This window comes from Wolffia australiana, chromosome 2 (genome assembly GCF_029677425.1).
Source record: "Wolffia australiana isolate 7733 chromosome 2, ASM2967742v1".
Classification (NCBI taxonomy): domain Eukaryota; kingdom Viridiplantae; phylum Streptophyta; class Magnoliopsida; order Alismatales; family Araceae; genus Wolffia; species Wolffia australiana.
This window is the reverse complement of record NC_135836.1, coordinates 109,289-125,312: the sequence shown is the minus strand read 5'-3', so window position 1 is coordinate 125,312 and position 16,024 is coordinate 109,289. Positions and strand designations below refer to the sequence as shown.

General features: G+C 40.8%; 3 protein-coding genes across 5 annotated transcripts; 2 read left to right on the top strand and 1 right to left on the bottom strand.

The window, feature by feature from the left end:
* Positions 1-2,926: 2,926 nt before the first annotated feature.
* Positions 2,927-4,233, bottom strand: LOC144714740 (uncharacterized). Of its 3 annotated transcripts, none has more exons than XM_078589494.1 (2): positions 3,809-4,233; positions 2,927-3,519 (listed from the first exon to the last, which is right to left on the bottom strand). In XM_078589494.1, the coding sequence occupies exons 1-2, from the start codon at positions 4,166-4,168 to the stop codon at positions 3,259-3,261; spliced, it is 621 nt and encodes a 206-aa protein (XP_078445620.1). In that variant the 5' UTR covers positions 4,169-4,233; the 3' UTR covers positions 2,927-3,258. The 3 variants fall into 3 exon arrangements, with proteins under 3 accessions (XP_078445620.1, XP_078445628.1, XP_078445632.1); XM_078589502.1 differs by having other exon boundaries at positions 2,927-3,407; XM_078589506.1 differs by having other exon boundaries at positions 3,338-3,524.
* Positions 4,234-10,767: 6,534 nt separating this feature from the next.
* On the top strand, positions 10,768-13,160 carry LOC144716445 (uncharacterized). Its single transcript, XM_078591547.1, has 6 exons — positions 10,768-11,309; positions 11,635-11,775; positions 11,864-11,977; positions 12,106-12,279; positions 12,696-12,811; positions 12,960-13,160. The coding sequence occupies exons 1-6, from the start codon at positions 10,917-10,919 to the stop codon at positions 13,003-13,005; spliced, it is 984 nt and encodes a 327-aa protein (XP_078447673.1). The 5' UTR covers positions 10,768-10,916; the 3' UTR covers positions 13,006-13,160.
* Positions 13,161-13,704: 544 nt separating this feature from the next.
* Positions 13,705-14,731, top strand: PSB27 (photosystem II family protein). Its single transcript, XM_078591546.1, has 2 exons — positions 13,705-14,396; positions 14,511-14,731. The coding sequence occupies exon 1, from the start codon at positions 13,860-13,862 to the stop codon at positions 14,385-14,387; it is 528 nt and encodes a 175-aa protein (XP_078447672.1). The 5' UTR covers positions 13,705-13,859; the 3' UTR covers positions 14,388-14,396; positions 14,511-14,731.
* Positions 14,732-16,024: the final 1,293 nt, after the last annotated feature.

Here is a 16,024-nt window from a genome sequence, read left to right as displayed (position 1 = left end):
AGGACTTCTTCCCCCCTCCACGTCCACTCTTCCCTTCTTATATTGGGGAAGTGGTAGTTGTGGAGGGGGTGGGCCTATTGGGCCCCTCCTCTTTAAGGGAGAACCTATTGGGCTTCCCTTAAGAGGATTCTTTAGGGGAAGAGAAACCCAACAAGGCTTTCTCCCCCTAAAGAGGACAATACATCAAACTCAAATAAAGAAAACATTGAGGAGGCCGGTACTCGCGCAGGAGGGGCCTCCCGCCAGTCCAACAATGATGACAACAGAAAACAGGAAAAATTACATCCAGATGTAATTGACGTGTATCAAGACGATGGAGTCGCTTCTCAAGCTTGGTAGTGGAATTGTAGATTCTTTACATCCGCTCAGGCTTCACGACGTGGTTGGCGACGGATCTGGGTGTGGTCGACTGGATGGTCCTCCATCATTAATGAGATTACATGGTTGACATAATTTACTCACAGGGTCCTTAATATTTTGTTAGGTTTTTATCCCGGTCACCAACTAATAAACAACTTTTTCCCTCCTTTTACATGTATTCGCTATCACAGTTGATAATGCAAGTAATAACGATACAATGCTTGCAACCATAGAATGGTTATTGAAGCACACTTCTACCAAGTTCCAAAAGCAATGTCATCCACCAAGCGTGTCCCATGTTTTAAACTTATCTGCACAACGAGGTTTGAAGGAACTAGCTATTTAAGTATCACAATATGTTTATTTCATTGTGTTTATTCTATTTACTTTGTAAGAATTCATAAGAATAAAAAATAATAACATAAAAGGGCCAAAATCCAAACAAAGAGGAAAGCAAGCAGTGTGAAAGTGTAGTTGAAGATAACGCAGCAGGATTGTTCCAAGAAAAAAATTCAAAGAGTTTTCAAACTGGTCATTATAGTTGAAGCTTTACCTTAATCAGAATATATGTGAAATTGAGCATGGAGAACAAGAATTTGCTCACGGAAGACCTTCACAAGGTGGAACACCACATATTACTTGAGTTAAGCAGCTTGGGAGAAAGGAATATTATTAGACAAGATGGATAGTTAAAAAAGGCACATAAAATAATCAAGCATGGTTCAAGTTAAATTATTCCTTCCATAAATTTCGGACTCATCATCATTGCACAATTTTTTGCATTATAAGTTGTGATGTATTGTCATTGCATTTAATGATTTATTACACATGCATTTGGAGTAACTGTGCATAAAATGAGGATTTCTTCTTCCACATATTTAATTCCATTGGTATACTTGTAAACTTCATACATACTTTTGGATTCCACCAGTATGTTAAATGTGTTTTCTTTGTACCATGCCATTAAGATCATGTATATTATTCAAGGATAAAATATAATATTGCATTAAATTGTTCAAGGTGTGTGCAGATTGTTTAAGTTCATTCTTTTATTTTTCTCATCATCTCACTGATACATTCCAAATTGTAATGTCAGAAAACTACACTGTTAATAGAAAAAGGTGAGTGATATAATTTTTTGTCCCTAGAACATTATTGCCCCATTATATTTTGAATAAAAGTAATTTTGAATGAATCAATGAGATGGTACGTTATTGCATGCTAGTTTATGTTTATATGGGATGCATGAGAAGCTTCAACATATACTAAAATTGTTGTCTCGATGCATAGTTTTGAGATTTATTCATCTCATCAAACATATAAATTTACCATCCCATTTACAGTCTCCTTTGGACAGCTGGTATTTCATTTGTCATCAATTCTTCTACAGACAACCAGGTAGTGATCAAGATCCACAGATTATTTATAAGCACAAATTTTTGCGCTACACTAGAGTTCGCTTCTCAGTTCTCACCATTAGAGACTTGAATCAGGCACCGAATTCATTTGACTATTTTATGAAATCCCATGCACATATTTTGGTATTAAAGATTTTCTGTCGATCATTAGAGAGAAGGAAAGATATCACATGCCTTCCCTTTCTTGAAAAAAGGTCATGCAGTCAAATCCTATTTTTCAATAGTTATTTTATTAACTATTTCCCAATATGCATGAGATCTAATGCAATGAATTGTCTTGCTCGGCATCTGGTGTCAATCTAGAGCTGTAAGATTAGATTAATAGAAGACTTAATACAAATAAAAAGTTAAGCTGATCCTAATTTAAATTTGTAGTTTTATTTTTGTCTCTTACAGGAGAGGTTTAATGCCCTTATTTAATGCACCTTTCTCTCCCATTCAATTTTAGGTAACTTTAGCTTTATTGAAACCCATTTTGATATATTTTAATAATAAATAAAATCCAAATGAATTTATAAAATCAGTACGAGGCTCATCTAAGATTATTAAACGTTAGCTGGCGTTCTCTTTTTATCGGAGACATTTGAATTACAAAGTATTAAATTGTCCTCAGTTAAAAGATCAATAAGAAGACTATTAATTGTTGGCTCAAATTTATACTTACTATTACCATTCGATGCAGATCATAGATAACGCTGGTAGCTAATTAGCCGTGTGATGTTCTGCAAATATTAACCTGGGTGCGATGAGAGGAGTGATGTTACATGGGTGACATGAGAAAAGAGTAATGCTTATAGATTTTTTGTTCTGTAAATCTGTGGGGAATTCTTCAGGAGACTAGAGGAAGCTGATCCATGGAAGCATACTTGACAAAATGTTCAAGGTAATGCAAGGAGAATGCATAATTCAAAACTATTCTCGATAATTTAAAATCTGCCTCTCAAATAATGATATGGTAAGCTATGATATCCGACCCATGATACATCTTATTCAATATTTTTCGAAAAATACCTTGCAGACCCCGACGCGGCACAAGGTCATCGTTATGTTGATCGAGACATTATTATCAGTTCAAAGCCAAAGTATATTTATTCTGAAAGAACTAATAGTACAAAGTATACAATTGGATTGATGGAGGAGGATAGTGATGCAAGTTAATGACGAAGTTTAGCCGAATGTTAGGAAGTTTAACATGACGATAGTGCTAACTAGTAACTATCGACGTCAACTCACGAGGAAAGACGCATAGCCTTCTCCTCTTTCTCAGTCTCTCTTTCCCTGTCCTTATGCTCCCACCCGAGTTGAATCGACACTCAGGCTTCCGCAAATTCTTTGGCACTAACTCCGACGGGTGGGAGAGAGAATGAGAGAGAGAGAAGGAGAAATAGAAAGAGAGAGAGAGAGAGAGAGAGAGAGAGAGAGAGAGAGAGAGAGAGAGAGAGAGAGAGAGAGAGAGAGAGATCTTAACCTCGGATGAGCTTCAGCACGGGGCGATGGAGATTATGGCCTGGGTGGCGAGGCGATAGACGAGGAAGGAGGCACAGCGACAGGCTCTCGCGGGCATGGAGCCAGGGCAGGACGCGCTATGAACGTCGGCATGGCCTGGCCCGGCATCAGCACCGACACCTCCTGCGCCACCACGGAGACGTTGGTCAGGGAAATGTAGAGAGTTTCTTCCGCGGGACGAAGGCCGACGAAGCCACCGCATCAGGATGGTAGAAGACCGATTGCGGAGCGGAGGCTGTTCTGATGCGGTAGATAAATAGCCAGATTATTATATAAATTTTATTTATGTTTAGATATATATTTAGATCACACATTGACATCTATATTTAGGAAGATCGGTGGATAAAGTATTCATATATAGAGATACGTATTATCTACATGAAGAGAGAGAGAGAGAGAGAGAGAGAGAGAGAGAGAGAGAGAGAGAGAGAGAGAGAGAGAGAGAGAGAGAGAGAGAGAGAGAGAGAGAGAGAGAGAGAGAGAGAGAGAGAGAGAGAGAGAGAGAGAGAGAGAGAGAGAGTTACCTTGGGAGGGGGGCTTTGGTCGAGCTTTCGGGGGAAGGCGGCCGGGTGGAGTTCTTGCGACGGAGGAAGGGGTTCAGTGGGAAAGGCCCAAAGGCGACGGCGGCGGCGGGAGGGGTCGGGAGAGGGAGGCTGGACCCTCGGCTGAGGCCGGAGAAAGCGCTCGAAGACGGCCATGACGAGGAACATGGCGATGAGGATGGCCGTGGCCACGAAGCCGAAGGAGACGGCGCTTAGCGAGCTGTCCAAATGGCGCCATCTCACCTCCCCCTCCGTTATGGCCACGCGCGCCGGCCCCTCCGCCATTCTTACTCCTCCGTCAGCTGGTGGATGTAGATAGGGGGGGGCGTCAGAACTCCCCATGGTGCCTCTGCCCTCCGCTTTGACCGCTCTGTTTACTTCTCTCTTTCTCTCTCTCTCTCTCTCTCTCTCTCACCTGCTTCTCGGCCTCGGGTTATTGAATAATTCTGCACTCCTTTTGCTGCTTTTGCGGCTTTACACTCTCTTCCGTGGCTCCCTTCGTCTCTCTCTCCCTTTAACTATCTCTTCCAATCGCAATCTTTCTTTATCTCAATGGCAAGTCTTACCCCCGTCTGCGGCCAGTTCTGCAGCCTTTTCCCTATCTCACACTATCCGAACCCAACGACCACGGGTCCGCAGCAGAGAAACGCAGAAGAAAGTTGCCCGCCATGTAGACGTCATTGAAATGACCTTCTCTCCCTCTCTCTCTCTCTCTCTCCCCCTCACTCTCTTTCTCTCTCACTCTCTCTCACACACTCTCTATCTCTCTCTGTCTCTCTCTCACACACTCTTTCTCTCTCTGTCACTCTCTTTCTCTCACACTCTCTCTCTGTCACTCATTTCTCTCTGTCTCTCTCTGTTTCTCTCTCTCTCACGCTCTCTCTCTCAGTATCTTTCTCTATTTCTCTCTCTCTCTCTCTCTATTTCTCCCTCACTGTCTCACTCTCTCTCTCTCTCTCTGTCTCACTCAGGCAACCTTTCTTGGTTCAATTGAGCACACCGGTCAGGGTCTGACAAACATCTGCGACTTGGGTCGCAGGGGTGGATACAGATCCCTGCCCTCACCAGTAGATGCTAGGAGGACCGTCAAATGAAAGACTACAGGGCCCCTGAAATAGGTGCTAGTTCGATGTGAAGCCAAAAGGCATTTCAGCATTATGTCAGCAGGACATGTAGAGGTACTGCACTGTCAGCGTGCCTGGCTAGTTGGCGCCGGTTTCCCCTCTGTGGCTTTACCCGACCTTTTATATATGAATGCCACATGAAATGTTAAGTGATATCTTATGGTTATTACTTTACAGTTGTGGAATGTACACTTCTGGAATATTATTCTGCCAAATCCATTGAACAGAATAGAGCATATAATCTTTCAAGTCATGGGTAGATATTCTGAGAGTGAGATTCAATGGAGGTTCATCATAGCAAAAAATGATATGCTGCCAACCAACTTAAGATAAAAAAATAAGGCGGAAGGATTCTGCACGTGCCATACATTATGATAAAGAAATCAGCCTCATCCTTAATGTATGATCCAAAAGAAAGATGAATAAAATACATAAACTTTTACTAAAAATTCATGATTAAGATCAAGGATTATTAGGATAATGACCATGACAACTATACGAATTGTCTACCGCATGACTTATTGAAATTTATTAAGAATATCAATAGAAGAGACTGACATACTGCATTAGTATCAAACTGGAGCCTAGAAGTATTTTGATATTGATTTGAGATTCAATTAATAATCAGAAAAACAGGTAGAAAATGTAAAATCTATGTATATCAGTGAACTGGCTACCCAAAGACTAAGTCAATGCAGGGGAGACATCAACCCGCAGATAATAGGCTCAACATCTGACCGTCATATTCTTTGATTTTTTTACTTAGATTTACTTTGTAGATAATTTATGAAATTATGTACTAATCCCTTAAATACACCCAAATTTATATTGATTATATGCAGATGGTTGCCCTTGTAAAAATAAGGGTTTTGCTTAACCCCGAGTAAACGAGCTCGAGGTGTTCTCAATCGGCAAAGCCTCCAAGGTGTTCTCAATCGGCAAAGTCTCACTAAGGTGTTCTCAATCGGCGAAGCCTCCTAGGTGTTCTCAATCGGCAAAGCCTCCAAGTACTGAGCTTAGGATTTCTCAATCGGCGAAGCCTCACACCCAAGACTTGCTAGCTCATTTTATTTTAATTATAATTTTAAGTTTTATAATTTATTTTTTTAACTATAATTTTAACTTTGAAATTATGTACTTTATAACAAATTTACTTGACCTAAATTACACAACACTATATAATTATAGACCAACAAGTTCTAGAATCATTAGAGTTATCCGATGAATTTAAAGAATGATTTTAATGTTTATATTTTACCTAGTTTAATGACTAAATTCAGAGAATAAAATGCATTCAATGAAAAATAGATTACCCATTTTTTAACTTATGTTGAGTCCTAGGGTTAAATAAAACTAGATAGAGTATATTTAAGTTAGATTTATATAGGACTTCTACTGCAAACATTTTTCCATAACTTTCTTATATACTTTTACCCCAAAATGTAACACTTTTCGGACTTTTAAAGTGAACTAGAACTATTTGCACTGTACAGATTAATATTCTAAAATGATGTCAATGGTTAGGGAGTAACTTTTCAGTTAGCTAATGTTATACCTGTGAAAGGATTCCCACAAGCATCATACAACAGCGACCAACTTAATTATTGACTTCTCACACTATAGGTAAGGGTAGTAACAAGTATTTGGATGATGATGTGCGCCCTAAATATTTATTATTTATATAAATAGAATAACCAAATATATATTATTAGCAATGTTATCTTCGCAGTGCATCATCACATGTTTTATTTTATTCTTGGTTACTATGCTTACTTGTGTTAAATCCACTTGATTTCATAAAATTGGATTAGCTATTTCCAATACAAGTTTAATTTTTAATGGTGAAAATGAATTAGATGAATGCTAAGGATAAAGAGCAAGAGAAGTCCTAGCTTGGTGCGGCCATGCGCATCCCACGCAATACAACTCTATGCTCCAGTGTTGCATGCTTGAGCAACTGCCTTTGGCATCCTCTATTGGGCAAGTGTGCAGATGCCGACATCCACAACATCCTTGTACCACATTCTTGTGAAGCTATTATGGGATACTCACTACATTGTACCTACGTATGTGCTTGGGCTCAGTACAATGGGGATACACTCCCCCATAGGGACCACACCATATGGCTTTTGCACTCGATGGGCTACAATTTATTATTACATGTGGATTGTTACCACTTCTAGATGTCAATGCCTTCAAAAAAAATGTGAAGATAATTGTCCCAGCAGAATCAAATGAATCATAACAAACTAGTAAAATTAAATAAAAAATGTTGATGACTTAATCACGTTGTGTGCAATCACATCTTCTATCCATTATGGTTACGTGAATCCATTTTCTGGACATGACGTAATGGACCAATCATTAGATTAATAGTAATATTATAAGTGCTTTGGGACTGAGAAATAAGAAAACATGTGAATAACATGAAAGTTTCATATAGTCCCTCATCTACTTTATGCTCATGTGATGACCTAGGGTTGGAAAATTGTCAAACCCTAATAAGTCATCTGAGTGAGTGCTAATGTGTTTGGAAATCACCGAAAATTCTTCTATGATATTCCAGTACTTTGTCCAAGGACTTCATCATATCGTCTTCTTTGAGTTGTCTCCTCAAATACCAAGGGTGAAGGATCTCATCTAGATAACTTAATCATCGTTATGAACTTCATGCTGCACTCAAGATAAGATGCTTTGGAATTTCATGAAATAGGCATTTGTAGATCATAGTCAGAGTTCAACTGTTTTTTCACAAGATTTCTTTGGTGTCTCAAGTCTAAGGACCATTTACACAATGGTGAGATGAAACAACATGATTGACATTTTTGAATGGTACCATGCAGGGATTCATATGAATCAATTCAATAACCTCTTTCCTCTAAGGGGCACCCACTGCCTATCATTATTGTCTCCACACTAATGGCTATGAGATTGCTCATACTCATCGTACAAGTAGGACTAGATAGTGTTATTCTATCTTCATGTTTCATTTTCCTTTAAGAGCATCATTTGAATAGGAATATTTGTAACACCTTCTTAAGGACTATTTTTCACTGCATTATGGTCTCATCGTAATTTGCTATGTTAGAATACTCATCCATTGACTTCATCATTATCATCACATGTGCACTATAGTGAATAGATTGTATCGATGAGTTTTTAGCGATACATGGGATGTGTGATTAGCTTGTTGAATATATATATTTCCATCAATAAATGATGACATAAAGAATCCATAAGTGAGTCAATACACTCCTTTTTATCTTCTATAGCATGAAGCATAACTTGGCACCCCATGGGCTGGAAACATGACCTATCCATTAGGCTAAATCCATCTATGAGAAATTAATATATGAGATGATTTAGAAGATTAATTTTCAAGATTAAATAAAGGTTATTCGGACACTAGAATCATTCTCCACACTGATACATGGGCTTAGAGGGTTACACCCAAAAGATATTTTACACCTAAAAAATTATACTTGGAGTTTGGGGTTTTTTATTAAAAATTACAAATAAGAATAAATAAGGGAAGGCTCTGAAAAAAATTAGCTGGTGCAGAACTTTTAAGGTGCCTACCTTTCTTCTCTGTTCTGTCCTTGGATCCTCTCCACTTCCATGCCGTGAGAACCATATAATAATGCTGGTGGAATAATAATGTGTCGGGGATAATGTGGAGACATCTAGAGGTTGGACACAGGAAAGGCTTAGCCCATCTCGTTTGACGAACTAATAAACCATGGATATGATTCATGTACAAATGATTTGATAATATGTATTTTTCTGTGTGGCGGATTTTGTCACACTTATTTTTGTGTGTAATGGATTTAGTTCATCACAATTGAGTTCATGAAACACAACATAATTAGTAATTCATAATATTTATTTAATTATATATTGCGTCTTACCTAAATTGAATTGACCCCTTGTATTCATTGAATGACTCCATAGTCAATTTATGAATATAAACTTTTTTCGTTATTCATGTTCTCAAATCATTATTCTCACTTTATCTTATCATGCGATCAGTTTCACTTAAAGTGTTAGATCAATGAAATTAAGGACACATGAAAATATATCTCAAACATCTTTACTCAAATAAACAGAAAATTTAAGTTATTATTTGTTGATTCAACTTCATATTCATATATAAATTAAATATTTGATAAGTTTGAATATGTATATGATGAATATTTTTCAACATTACGCTAAAAAACAGTAGATTTTGACTCAAAGAGATTGTGGAGAAATTTTTTGTTCTTTCATTAGATTTTTAATTTTCAATTGTGAACAGATTCAAGGAAAAAGTTCAAGTTTGGGTTTCATGCAACATGGAAGTAAAATAGCATTATGCTACCCAAAATGTTTTTTTCCGAAAAATCAAATATTTGTGAAACATTTTTAAAAATATTATAATAAGTTTAGACGTTTAATTAATTCAAAAATGGATTTTAAAAATATTATAGATAAATGTGTCATCATCTTGAATGAAATTACTCACTTAATTTTATACCTTTTTTCTAATGACTATTTGCCACAGATTCTCACACTACAAACCGTAATTTATTCTGAATGAGCTTATATATCAACAAATACTAATGTGTTTGATGAATAAAGAGCTTGAGAGTTATAACCAATGATAAATACATTTAGATATATTAAATTATATATTCAGACATTAAATTTGAAAATCAATGAATGGAATAAAAGTTTATTTGTATTATTTCAGACCATTAAATTTTGTATTTGGTAATTATTATTTACAATATGTAATCAAATCATATTTACTTAGAATTAACCTTCACATTATGGTTAGATTCATTATATACAGATCTTAATATGGTTTTTAGTAAATAACAACATGGGAAATCATGAACCAAAAAAATTATTTATAATGTTTATGCTTAATTTGATTTTACATTATACCTATAAAAACATATGGGGGTGTTTGAGAGAGCCTTTCAAAGAGTAAGGACCACTTCTCTCTAGTCAGTTACAGTGGGTCATGATTCACAAGGAGATTTTTGAATGGGTGGGGTTCGATGAGAGGCTTATGAATGAGATTGGAAGGGTAACTTTAATTTTAACATACTGTATTGTTTAAATGATATGGAATATTAAAGCCTACATATCAAATGTCCTTTTTGTGCACAAAGCTAAACACATTAAAGAGAAACCTGGCTAAGAGTAGCTCTTGTACTTCTTGACTCATTAGGTCTAAAAAATATCTTCAGAAATATTTTTGAAATTTACTTGGCTTGAAAACATGATCCATCGTCTTTGACATCAAGAGATTGCCGGGAACATTCATGTTTGATTAGTTGTTGACCTTGACCATATGTTGCCAATGGCAGTATTAACAAGGTCAGAGGCAAAAAAGACTTATACATCATCTATGAAAATAATTTCTCCATAGCATCTGACGTCTTTTCATTACTACTTTCCTTCCACCTTATATGCACTCTTAACACACCAACGCGAAGGGATTGAGAAAACTTTACCGCTTGTAATAAAATATAAAAGAGGAGTGAGGAAGTCTGGAAGAGGAGATTTCAGTATGGTAACCTGAGAAGGAAAAAGTAAATAAATTCGACCCCAAGATGATTAATTATTATTATACTCACACCTGAATCTACAATGGTATCTAGTTGGCTACTAACTTGTGGTTGCCTTATCTCCCCCTCTTCCACGTCGCTTAATCGGGCCGAGCTATTACGTCTCACATCGACCGCTGGATTTTTGCGGCTTGCCGGCCTTTGGCTCGTGTGGGCCGTGACACGCGATAGACAGAATATCAGATATGATGAATCCCGATGATGCCGTGCCAAGATTCTCTTCCCCGTCGTCCTCTCCAATTGAATCTGTGCCAACCCAGAAGAGGAAGAAGAAGAAGAAAGAAGAAGAAGAGGACGCCGCTCGGGAAGGTGGCTTCTTTCTTCTCCTTCTGAATTGTTGAAGCAAGGAAGATGGCCGCGGCCGCGCTCAAGGGGATGGCCTGCCAGAGTCTCTTCTCTCAGCCGACGCCGCCGCGCTCCTCGGCGTTTCCACGCGGGAGGCCGCGGCCAAGATACTTCTCCCCGGCGGCGACTGCCCGCCGCGTTCGCGCCGCCGGCCAAGGCCAGACGAGCGCCGCAGAGCCGGGCGCCAAGATGGGGACTCTGGCCTTCGACGGCGGCGCTTCTTCCGCGTCGCCTTCTTCCTCTTCCCCCTCTCCAGCCCCACAGACGGGAGACGAGAAGCCCGAGGCCCCCCCGGACTTGGACCGGGCCATTGACAGGTCCATCAACGCGTCCATCGTTCTGCTCGCCGGCGCCGGTGCCATCGCCAAGCTTCTCACCATCGACCACGACTACTGGCAGGTGAGCGATCCAGCCGTTCATCCAACGCCCACCAACCTCCAGAACGAGGAGTCTTTCACCGATACTTTACTGCGATGAAATTCATGGAATGACGAACACAAAACATATCTCTGTCTATCGCTTGAAACTGGAGGAGTGATCTCGACTTGCGACGTAGGCGACGAGTAAAATTCCAATTATTTCAATCATATAATTTGGCATGGACTCGTTATCTACACAGAAAGTTGAACCCGGAATTAGAAGGGATCAAATGATAGCTTATGTATGTCCTTGGGGAATTAAAAACTTTAGAGAAAAACCCGGGTTTATGACGGCATGGTTGCAGGGATGGACGCTGTACGAGATCCTGAGGTATGCGCCGGAGCACAACTGGGTCGCCTACGAGGAGGCTCTGAAGACCAACCCCGTCCTGGCGAAGATGATGATCAGTGGGATAGTCTACTCCTTGGGGGACTGGATCGCTCAGGCAAGCTCCCTGTTGTCCCGTCCAAAGTTATCGGCATCGTCGATTATCAAATTAGAATTAGACGAGTATCATCAGGTCATGGTTGCAGTGCTTCGAGGGGAAGCCGCTCTTCGAGTTTGATCGCGCCCGCTTGCTCCGATCTGGTCTCGTGGGCTTCACTCTCCACGGCTCTCTCTCTCATTACTACTACTATTTCTGCGAGGTAATTGCCTGCTTTCAGTATCGTCGATCACGGAGAAACATGATGTTGATGATGATGATCGTGGATAATGATGATGATGATGATTGTGGGTGACGATGATGATGATTGTGGATGTCTACTGCTTTCAGGCGCTATTCCCTTTCCAGGATTGGTGGGTGGTGCCTGCCAAAGTAGCCTTTGATCAAACGGCATGGTCGGCGGCATGGAATAGCATTTACTTTGTGGTGTTGGGCCTTCTTCGCTTGGAGTCGCCTGCCAGCATTCTTGGAGAACTCAGGGCAACCTTCTGGCCGATGCTCACTGTAAGACTTTGTGGTTTTCGCATCTGCTAATTGTTTTTGAAGTCTAGAATCAGGAAAAAAATGCTATTTTCTTTTCTCTCTCCCTTTTCTATATATCGGGTATAATCTGTGAAAATGGTCCAAAACTCTTTTTTTCTTAATAACTTTCGACCAAGGATCACATCAGTGTGAATTTCGGCACCCACAGGAGATCTCTTGAATCCCACAAACCGAAAACCCAGTCAAAATCCCACTTTTTTGATGTATCATGGCCCAATGTTGGGAATATTATAAAGTGGAGGATGCCTCTGTTGAATCAGTAATTTTTTGGCAAAATCAGCCAGCCAAATCCTGGATCAAAATAATTGAGTTACTTATTATATTTACCAACTCACAAAATCAGATTCTAAGACTCGACCAACGGAAATCTCTTGCAGGCGGGTTGGAAGTTGTGGCCCTTTGCTCATCTCATCACGTATGGAGTCATTCCTGTGGAGCAGCGTCTACTCTGGGTAGACTGCGTCGAGCTCGTCTGGGTCACCATTCTTTCCACGTCAGCACTCTCCCTCGTCGTCGTTTGTTAAATTTGTTTTTTCAAAATAAAAACCTTTTTTCCTCTAGCTTTTTATGTTTTTCGAATTATTATTATTACTTTTTTCTACTGATCCTTCTAGCTCATCCAATCTCTCTCTCTCTCTCAGGTTCTCTAATGAGTCGTCAGAATCCAGGAACTCTGGGTCTTCGTGAGCCATTGGTCAACGCTCTTCAGAAGTCAACGCCGATGCCAACCCTGGCCTGCAGGCCGAGGGCCAGGCCCATTCTCCTCTCTGTGCACTGTTGTTTGTGAATATTTACTTGGAAATAATATAAAAAGGAAATTAGGTGGCGTTTTATTTTTGATCTATCCGTTTTATTTTTGATCTTGAATTTTGTTTGGTACTCATCATGACCAAACTATTGGTTTTACCCAACAGCAAGCAGTCTTTGACCCAAAAAGACAGCAACAAAGTTTAGGTCTAGGTTTAGGTTTTTGGGAAAAACCGAGACCTAAAGTGTCATTCATGGACCGTATATTATGAACCTGGGCATATCGTAAGATTTGTTTTTTTCCTTTAAATGTTCATCGGATCTACAAGGAAAAGCACGTCCCCATTTCATTCTGGAAAATAAATCACGGTACAAATACACGTTGACGGTAGAATACTCGGAATAACTCAAACGCGACTTTATGTAATGCAGGGTACAAACTACAAATTGAAATAAGAAAAAAGAAATAATAGAATCCAACCAATCGGCCGCTGTTTCTATGTGGCGTTCGAGCCTCGCCCAACCGGACGGCGCCATCTGGCTTCGTAAAGGATAAGCTGATCCACAACGGGAGGGTGACGTGGCGAATCTAGGGTGCACCCCGGTCCTCTCCTCTATCACTCTCTCTCTCCGCCGTCCTCTCTCTCTCTCTCTCTCTCTCTCTCGTTCACTCTATCGTTCTCTCTATCGTTCCCTCTAACGTTCTTTCTATCGTTCTTTCTATCGTTCTCTGTATCTCTCTCTCTGTCTCTCTCTCGCGCGCGGCCGAGCCCAAGAAGAAAAACAGCGAAGAGATGGCCATGGCGACGGCGACGGTTTCCTCCGCCGTGATCAAATCGCGCGCCGCCAAGCCGGGCGCGGCGGCGGCGGGGGCGGCGGGGAGTGTGAATGCGGCGGCGGGCGGGGGGATGCGGCGGAGGGAGGTGGCGCTGACGCTGTCGCTGGCGGCGGGGCTGGCGCCGCTGCTGCTGCCGGCGGTGGCGCCGCCGGCGTCGACGGCGGCGTCGGACGACGAGTACGTGCGGGAGACGACGGAGGTGATCGGGAAGGTGCGGACGACGTTGACGCTGGAGCGGGGCGACCCGACGGTGGCGACGGCCGTGGCGGAGCTGCGCGAGGCGTCCAACTCGTGGGTGGCCAAGTACCGCCGCGAGAAGTCGCTGCTGGGCCGGGCCTCCTTCCGGGACATGTACTCCGCCCTCAACGCCGTCTCCGGCCACTACGTCAACTTCGGCCCCACCTCCCCCATTCCCGCCAAGCGCAAGGCCCGCATCCTCGAGGAGCTCGACACCGCCGAGAAGGCCCTCCAGCGCGGCCGTTAGTTCCACCAGGTCTCCCTCTTCTTCATCTCCTTCTTCTTCTCCATCTCCTTCTTCTTTATCATCATCATCATCGTCGTCATCATCATCATCTTCTTCTTCTTCTTCCTTTCTTTGGTGGTGTAGGTATTGTACATCTTGTACAGCACCAGGGAGTGCTCTGATGCGGGAATTCCTTCATAGCCTGCTTCTTCTTCCCCCGTGCTTTTCCTTCGTCATCTTCATCTTCCTCTTCTGTCGATGAGAAGCACAATAATGGAGACATTGAAGAGAGGAAAAAAATGTACCTACATTGCTCGTACTCGAGTTTTTACTTGAACGAGATGGAATGCGGTGATTTCTCGGCCTTTTCTTCCTTTTCTTCGGACTCGCGAACGACAACAGTCTTGTCTATCTCGCGATGATGGTTTTGAGATCTGATCACCGTGGAGTTTGGCTGTGAAAATAGTTGTTCTAAGGTCGATAGAAATACTTATCAAGGGTGTTAGAACACACTAGATATTCTTGGAAACACCGTCTTGGATAGTAAAGTTTATTAGGGGCGTGGAGTGATTTAGTGGTGACAGGCGGATTGTGTTCTATCTGGAATGTAGGGATGAGACGTAACTTGACCATTCATTTTAATGTGGACATTAACCTGGTCAACATACTGCTTATCAAGGGCATTCATCATCTCTTAGGGGCAATGGCTTAAAGGGTGCTAATGACGATATTGATGCCAGCAAATAAAAAAGTATTCCAAGACTCTGGTGTCCCTGCTTACCTCTTGTGGTGCCGCAGTCAGTGCAAAGGAAGGTGCAAGGAGCTTAAGCTCATATTTCTCTTGTCATGGCGACTTCAGGTAAGCTCTTGATCCTTCATGTGAGACCCTGGAATGTAGCTTTCACATTTGGAAGATGCAAGAAGGATCTCTAATAAAAGTGGGACAGCCCACCAAAGGAATTATCTGGTGTTTCCTTTTTACAAAATATTTTTTTTGCAACCCTCGTTGCTATCCTTCTTAAATTTTTCCCAATCCCAAAATCTCACACTCGTATAAATATAACTAGTTTACCAAGGAGCGATAGAAGAGGGGACTGAGGAATTTTGGAATTGATTGAAACTTAAGGGATAAAGGAGGAAGAAACCAACCGCCCACGACCATACGTGTGAGAGCATTACAACAATGAGTCATTTGCTAAAATATCACCAATTACTCTGAAATTGACCATAGGAAATCGATACATTTGTTGATTCATTATCGAGGGTTTATTCGATTCTATAAATCTGCCATTCTTTGCATGGTGTCATCAATTCTCTTCATTTATCAGATATTTATTGACCATTCATCATAGACAATGGTCGCACAATTTATTTGAATTTTGTATATTTTATGGAATTTTTTTGCGTTGGCTTAATTGAAGTCAGGGTAGAATACCTATAACATCAATTTTCATGGTTGGAGGTCCTATATAGTGTTCCCCTGCGATGAAGTGATGCACACATTGAAAGAGCTTAATGGACCAATGAGGTGTTCGCACATGAACTAATGGAGAATCACTTCGACCAATTATTACTGTTAGATCTAGCTATCTATCTATCTATCTATCTAGGTATTTATCTAATTTTCTATCTATCTATGTATGTACGTATCTATCGAT